The sequence below is a fragment of the Vigna radiata genome, chromosome 9 (assembly GCF_000741045.1).
Source record: "Vigna radiata var. radiata cultivar VC1973A chromosome 9, Vradiata_ver6, whole genome shotgun sequence".
NCBI classification, from domain to species: Eukaryota; Viridiplantae; Streptophyta; class Magnoliopsida; order Fabales; family Fabaceae; genus Vigna; species Vigna radiata.
In genome coordinates this window covers 14,075,967-14,084,782 of record NC_028359.1, presented here as the reverse complement: position 1 = coordinate 14,084,782, position 8,816 = coordinate 14,075,967, and the positions used below count along the sequence as shown (strand labels likewise).

The following is an 8,816-nucleotide window of genomic DNA, read 5'->3' as shown; positions in this document are numbered from 1 at the left end:
TTTTTGTTAGTTTTTTATGAGGAAACTAAAATGGTATATTGCCATTAATATAGTAGGGTATCTGGGATGAGGGTTATTTTCTAAATCACCACATATTGTTTTTTACACTACCACATTTTTTAAAATTTCAAAGTTATTTTTTATATTTTAAAAAAGCTTACACCTTCAACAGATATGTTGAAAGATTTTTCAAGTCATCAACAGATTTTGAAATTCATTTAAATTTTCAAAAAGTTCTCCAACAGATGTTAAAATTCGTTGAAGAAATTTTCTTTTAACGAATGTGGAAATCTATTAAGAAATTTTTCGAACACAGATTTCGAAATCTGTTTAAAGAATTTTAAAAAATTTTAGCGAATTTTGAAATTCGTTAAAAGAAAATATTTTTGATATGTGATGATGCAGAAAACAATGGAGGGGTGGTGTAAGAAGTAATCCTCATCTCAGATTTATGATTGGTCCGTCAATAATGATAGACATCGACTGCTATTTGAAATGCTTTTTATTCCCGCACCCCTATAATTTTTACTTCCACCCATAATTTTTTAAATAATATATTATTCTGGTTTATGTGTTCCGGAGATTTTCTGAAATTAACTTTCTAGATTTTTTGAAACATGATTTTCAGAACAGATTTTTCAAAACAATTTTTGAAATAGAAACGAAATTTCTGAAACAAGTTTTTCTGAACACTTGAGCTTTCTAGAATAAAATTTAAAATCTTCCAAAACAGGATTTCAAGAACGCATAAAAAGCATTTCAAAATGAATTTTATGGAACGAGTTTGTTTTGTTTTTAATGGTGCCGCAACAGTGGCGTTGGTGTAGTAAGGATGTTTTGTATGAGGGTGCAGTTAGCAATAATAAGCTGCAGGAAGAAAACACCTTTTAAAATGAAAGTTTAAACATCTTTTTAATTCCTAAGTTATAAGTTTAAAATGTAAATCTTTGGTCCCTAAGTTATAAAAAATATATCAAATGAGTCCTTTTTTGATGTTCATACTGTTTTTGGTTGTTTCTTAACAACTGTTGCATCTTTAGATTGCTCTGATTTGTTTCTTAATAATGATAATAGCACTTTAGATTGCTCTTTGTACTGTGATCATGAACATAAAAAAAAACTCATTTGATACATTTTTTATAACTTAGAAATCAAAGGTTTATATTTTTAAACGAAGATTAAACTAAAAATTCGCTCGTAACTTAAGAACCAAAAAGAAGTTTAAACCTAATGAACTATAAATATTGATATCCCAGTAAGGGGTGAACTGGATTGATGATTAGTCCCCATCAAAACGGAAAACAAATTGTTTATTTTATATATTAATTTAAACAGATAAGTTTAATGAAAAATATAAAATATATCAATTATTTACTTTAAATGTTAGTTAAATATTACTTCTCTGATACTAAAATCTGTCTTTTAAACACTGTATCCCTTTTTATCATTGGATTCAGAGCAAATTATTTTCTAAAAAACTAGTAGGAGACCCGCCTGTACCGACCTCTTTATTTTATTCTGTGTGATAATTGGAAATATTTTTAAAATAATCTATAAACTTATTAATCAATATATTAAGACTATAATTTTTAATTATTATTACTTTTTTATATTTCTAAAGTTTTAAAATTTTATAGTCATATTTATAAAAGGATGGATTCTTAAAATACTTAAGAATAATTATACTTTCACATGTTTTTTACTATAACTTTTTCAACCAACCAAATTATACAGTTTAAAAAGTTATTGACATTTTATGGTATCAAATGAACATAAGTAACACGTAGGCGTGTCGTTATATTACTATCCAATACTTAAATCCATAGACAATAACTTACAAGGACGGTTATAAATCACAAATTGTTCTTAGTTTTCAAGATTTTGAAATTATATATTTTTCATGCGACTCTTCCATTCAAGGAGAGATAAGAGATGTATGTGATAGGTACGCATGGGTTGAGTGTTTTTTTAAAAAAAATAAATTATACATTGAATATGAAAGATAGTAGAAATATTTAATGGGTCACATTTTCTAAATCAAGAAAGATAATAAGAATAGTTAATGAGTGATATTTGCCTTAATCAAGAAAGATAATAATGACATGTCGGATAGAGCATTAAATTGAATGTATGAAATGACAAAAAAAAAATGCAACATAATGAATATTTGTAAAACATATAAGTGAAGTTGGATTGGAAATTTTAATAATAGCTAACTTATGTTTTTATAATAGCCGAAGGGGCTAAAACCATTTAACTCCATCTGAGTTAAAAAAAAATTAAGTGTTTTAAATCACTTTTGATTATCTAAAAAGGACAAGGTGTTTTTCAAACAAATGCAGATAAAACACTATATATGAAAATAATTATTAGAAGAAGTTTTCTTAAAGGTTAGACAACGCAATTATCAAAGAATGTATGTCTTCTCTTCTTCACACGACCTTCTATATATAGGCAACTTCAACAAAGGTTCATTACCTTAGATAATTGACTTTGAAAATGTTGTTTTAGCCTTTTGTATGTGGTATGATGTTATTTTTCTTTTGTAAAGGATATTGTGCTACTTGTACAAATTGGACAAACATAAAGCATTGAAGAAACATTCCCATAATATCTTCGTATTTCTTAACATTCTTTTGAATAACTACAGAACTTTTGAATAAAACATTTGTCTTTGAAGGATCTACATAGATAAAGAGAAACTACACAACAAACAAAAAGTTCTATTCATACGTTTGGATATAAAATGTTTGATGTTTAGCATTTAGCATACTCCAGTGTATTATAGTGTTTAGTATACTCTCTTTATCATATCATTTATAATAATTTATTCTCTACATCATTTGCATCTAGGATATTGTTTAGACATATAATGCGTTTAATGTGTTATCCTAAATGGTCAATTTTATAGACACTATTTTATTAGATTTTGTTAAACTTCAAAATAAAGGGTTCCTAGATGATCTTGTGATAACAAAAAACTCAATAAGGAGAATTTTTATACCTTTTAAGGCCATAACCGGTATAAAAGTGAGACCTTTTATACTTGTTCTAGTAATAAAAGATATAAAAGGTTAAACTTTTTATACTTGTTCTGGTAATAACAAGTTTAAAAGTTAGATTTTTATACTTATTTTTTCAATAATTGGTATAAAAATTGAAACTTTAATATCAATTCTGAAATCGGTATAAAACGTCTCAATACTTTTTATGTCCACTATTTCTATATCACTTCAAAAATTAGTATAAAATAATTCTTTTGACTGATATAACAAGCCTTTTTTGACATAGTGTTCTTATTACAATGTTTCAAACATTTTAATTGAGGGGAGTCGAGACCAAATCACCAAGCTTCACTTTGATAAGAAAATTAAGAATATCTACTTCCATCAATTAGCCTTTGCTTGCATTATATCAATTTCATCTATTTGCCCAATTTGATGAAGTGAATATTGTATAAATGTTTATATTTCTAGTGCATATTTTATGCAAGGATTTATCTCAAATAAAGACATATCCATACACTTGTGCTTGGACTATATTAGATCATTGTCTTCATCAATTTGGGATTTTTGTTGAATCTATAGTTTAGATATTTGATGAATTCAAATACTCTTGAAAAATTTGAAGATTCACTAATAAAAAAGACATACTAACGCATTTATTATGTTTCGGTTTTAAAAAATCAAAACATAAAAAGACGCAGTAATATTTTTGAAATTTGTTAGATAATTAACTTTTGAAATATTATAAATGAATTATTCAAAATCATGAATTTTATACATATAAAAATTCAGGGTAATTAATTTTTTTGCTTTTTCATTTTGAACGTAAACGGATACAAAATTTTACTTTAAATTCATTGTTAGAAAATAAAATATTCAACATGAAAAGTTAAGGACTATTAGGAAATTAAAAGAAAGTTTTTATTTTGGGTCTAATTCAGTTTTTGGAGTAATATTTTATTAGCGGTAATGTAATTGTTACAGATTCAACACATTTATATATGTTGCATTATAATTTATTATCTAATTAGTTAATTAATTAATTAATGATAGGGGTAACAAAATGCACAATTTTATTACTAATTTTATAAGAATATTTGATATTTTCCATCTGTTAACCTGATCTAGTCTGTCATCTTCATTAATTTGTTCGGTAAAAAATAAGATAAAATGAGTTGCCCCTTAGATTCATTATCTAGTATAAAAAATAATTCAGAAAGATAACATTAGTTAAAGAATGTAAATATACAATAATATTATAAATTAAATAAGTAATATTTATAAATTAAATTTCATTTACTATTACAATAAAAAAAAATACACCGTGTAAAACGTAATATTTTCTTAATTTATTCTATCACAAATATTGATAAGTAAATTAAAAATTTAAAAATATTTATATGATTAATCATTTATATATATAATAAAAAAATTATAAAAAAACTAATATGCTTCAGGACAAAAGGTTAGTTGTGTTATTCATTTTAGACGAGTCAACAGAGAGATATTAAGCCACCAAAATCAAATAGTGACATATTTATATATATTTGGAAATTATGGTAAGTAGTTTGGTGTTCAAGAAGTTAGGTATAGAATTTCATTCATTATACTCTGTCCCTAGAAAATGGAAAGAAGATAAAAAGAAGTTAGAAGAGACAAATTTAATGATTTATTTACCAAGTTATATTTTAATTGAAAAAAAAAAAAGAGTAAGAGTTTTATTATACTTTTAGTTAAGTTTATGCTTCTAAATTTTTATTTAATTAAAACGATTTAACTAATAAAATAGATACCCTATACTTCTAAACCTATTTAATTTGTAAAAAAATAAATATCGTTTGTCATTTCTTTTTTGTATTAACTGTTACCATTAAGACAAAAGGTCTATTCTAAAAATTTGTCCAAAAATTAAATCAGGAAACTGAAACCGTTTTATATTTCAAAATGTGAACATAAAGAAATAGACTTTGACGCGATGTTATGAAAGTAAGAAACCAAGGATTTTGGTTTCAGGCCATAAACCGAGTGAAGCCAAATTCTTGGTTGTTGCAACAAATTCTTCCAGTATATGGTTATGTTCTTACGGATAAACAAACCCTACAAAAGTTATTTTCTCTTCACAACTTCTTTACTTGGTATCCCTCAGTCTCCTTTTTCAATGATTGAATGGGAGATGTCTATAAAAGATTTATCATCATTCAAGTCTAGGTAAGAAATTCTAATTAAAATGTGAATTAAATGCAAAAGTGAAATCAACCTATCATTAAAATAATATTTATAAACGTATCTCGTTAACCATAGATTCCATTCACAGTTATGAACTTATTGGTCTTGAGGCCATGGCCAATTAGTTATACCCTGTATCCGGTATCCGTCTTGCTGATCCTTCAAGAAGCATCTAAATGTTGTTGCATTGGTTGCAGCCTATTCAATACTTGGTACCTGATAACCAACGTCATGTTGGGATAAATTTAAATTTAGAGATTTATTATTTTGTTAGTTTTGAGTCTAGTAATATTTGATTTAATTTTGATTGAAATAAAATAGGACGGACAGTTATAATTTTGTGTTTGTTAGGTAAAATATTATTTTATGATAGAAAAGGTCACATGTTTGGTGTCTCGGTTCATAGGTGAACCGATACCGAATGGTCCTATTGCCTCTGTCCCCAAACAACTGAGGTATATTAGTGGGACATACTTCCTCGGTTCATAGAAGAATCGAAGTCGGACGATCCTATTGTCTCTGTTCGCAAACAACCAAAGCATATAAATGGACAAAATGTACTTGGAACGATCGGTTCCAGAAAAGGTCACCTATCTGGTGCCTTGGTTCATAGTCGAACCGAAAATGAAGTGTCCTATTGTCTCTATCCCTAAACAACTGAGACATATTAGTAGGACATACTGTGTCAGTTTATAACAAAATCGAATCAAACGATCCTATTGTCTCTCTCCTCATACAATCGAAACATAACTACGAAAATACCACCGCATTTTTATATGCTTCAGTTTTTACAAAATCGAAACATATGAAACGCATTAAAAAACAATTTTTTTAGTGGTATTGTTTTCTCTATCATGCACCTATTACCCATTATAACCTATCATATTATATCGTATCAAGTAGTCTTTTTTTTATTCAACTTATTTTTAGATATTTTTTAAAAGTAAAACAATCGAAAATTTTTCAGGTTTGAAAGTATAGTAATTGATACTTATCAAATAAACTAGTTATCAGAACATATAAAAGATTTAGTTGAAAATATATTCAAATTCAATCATTTGGATCTATATTATATTTTTAAAAATTTAATTAATGTTAACCTAACTTTAATGCTTCCAATTTTCCTATTCAACAGTGCAAGATTTCAGATCCTATATATATATAGAGGTAGATGTGCAGATACTGTGACTATACAATTCCTATGGATTCTGCTTCCTACGTTCCAACTTTCGCAGGAATCTTAGCTTTGCTAATTGCATACAAAGTGTTTAGGTTCATCAGATCTCCTAAACAAAGAAAAGGAACCAAAGTACCCGAACCTCACGGTGCTTTACCTTTGATAGGGCACCTCTACCTTCTCAATGGTAGAATACCCTATTTCAGGACCTTCTCAGCCATGGCTGAGAAATATGGTCCAGTTTTCTGTGTCAAACTGGGTTGCCACCCCACCATAGTGGTGAACAACAGGGAAATTGCCAAAGAGTGCCTCACAACAAATGACAGAGTTTTTGCCTCAAGGCCAAACACTTGTGCGGGCAGACTCATGGGTTACAACAATGCAATCTTTGCCCTTGCCCCTTACGGAAATTACTGGCGTGAGATCAGAAAAATGGCTGTTCTAGAGATTTTGTCAAGCCACAGGCTTGAGAAGCTGAAGCATGTCAGAGACAGTGAAACACTGTCTCTTGTGAAGGACTTGTACTCATCAATGACAGTGTCCTCTGCAAAGAACGTGAAGGGCTCAACTGAAGTGGCTATAAGCGATCTGTTAGAGCACATGACCTTCAACATAATTGTGAGGATGATTGCTGGGAAGAGATTTGGAGGGGACACTTCCAACGAAGAAGATAATGAAGCATGGAAGCTGAGAAAGGCCATTAAAGATGCCACATATCTGTCTGGTGTTTTTGTTGTGGCTGATGCAATTCCATCACTCAGTTGGTTTGATTTCCAAGGACATTTAAGTTTCATGAAAAGAACAGCTATGAAACTAGACAGTATCCTTGAGAGATGGCTTCAAGAACATGTGAAAATGAGAGGAGAGAAGAAGAATGGTGGATGTGAAAAGGACTTCATGGATGTGATGTTATCATCTTTTCAAGAAGAAAATATTTGTGGCTATAAACGGGACATAGTTATCAAAGCAACATCACTGGTACGTTTCTTTCCATGGTCAATAATCGGTGCATTAGTTATCTAACCAGGACCTGATTTATCCATATTCTTAAACTGAAAAAAATGAACTATTTTTGGCTAGAATACAAATTCCTGAAAATGATAAATCAACCAGACTCCCACGTGATTGTACCCCACAACCAATTAATTCCCGAATTCCTCCCTTTTACTTTTGATACCTTGAAAGTCCAATAATACAACTAGGTCACACGTCAACTTTTGTAGTTGATTATACTAGAATTTATACTAAGTTTTTACAGCAGTGGTAACCTTTGAATCATTTCGATTCATCATAATATTTCTCCATACTCCTATATATTCTTGTAACCTATGCGTGTAAAAGAAAATTTAATGACAAATGTTTGGTTAAGATAACGGTTTTGTGGATTCCTAAAGGGTTTTATGGATTCCTCAAATTAAGAAGAAAAAATTAAAATAAAGTTTGATGAATTTTTTTATCCATTTATGTATAGTATTGAAAATATCTAACTTTTTATTTTAATATTTTTCATTGCACTTCTCAAAAGTAAAACGGAAAAGAAAATAATTTTGTGTTTCCCTCCTTTGGCATTCAAACAGTAAAAGAGATCATGAATGTTCATAAATTTTTCGTACAGATCCTTGTCCTTACTGGCTCTGAAAGCACAGCGATAACCCTAACATGGGCACTGTCCTTGCTCGTAAACCATCCAAAGATTCTAAAGGCAGCCTTACAAGAGTTGGACACCCACGTAGGAAAAGAAAGATGGGTGGAAGAATCTGACATAAAAAAGCTCAAATATCTGGATGCCATTATCAAAGAGACCCTTCGTTTGTACCCGCCAGCACCCTTAACAGGAATCAGGGAGGCAATGGAAGATTGCTCTTTGGTAGGGTATGATGTCCCAAAGGGAACACGATTGCTTATTAATCTGTGGAACTTGCAAAGGGACCCAGAAGTATGGCCTAACCCTAATGAGTTTGAGCCAGAGAGGTTCCTCACCACTCACAGAGACATTGATTTTATGAGTCAGGACTTTGAGTTGATTCCATTTAGCTTTGGAAGAAGGTCGTGCCCTGGCATGTCCTTTGGCCTGCAAGTCACGCACTTGACCTTGGCTCGCTTGCTTCAAGGCTTTCATATTTTCACAAAGGATGGTGCTCACGTTGATATGACTGAAGGGTTAGGAGTCGCTTTGCCTAAGCAACAACAACTTCGACTTATTCTCCAACCTCGTCTTCCATTGGAGCTTTATGAAAACCTTTGAATGATGCCTGTGAAAACTATAACTATATATGTTCTAATTATTCTGAGTTATTGTTAGCTCCTAAATAAGATGTATACTAGGCCTATGTGTGTATTGTTAGCAGTCCTTTTGTTTTGTTTGTATTTTTCTTTTAAGAAACACAATAAATTTTCTTCATTATAAT

At 29.8% G+C, this 8,816-nt stretch overlaps 1 protein-coding gene across 1 annotated transcript; it reads left to right on the top strand.

The window, feature by feature from the left end:
* Window positions 1-6,393: 6,393 nt before the first annotated feature.
* LOC106773394 (cytochrome P450 CYP82D47-like) lies at window positions 6,394-8,816 on the top strand. Its single transcript, XM_014660092.2, has 2 exons — window positions 6,394-7,386; window positions 8,024-8,816. Exons 1-2 carry the CDS (start codon window positions 6,403-6,405, stop codon window positions 8,651-8,653), a joined length of 1,614 nt encoding a protein of 537 aa, XP_014515578.1. The 5' UTR covers window positions 6,394-6,402; the 3' UTR covers window positions 8,654-8,816.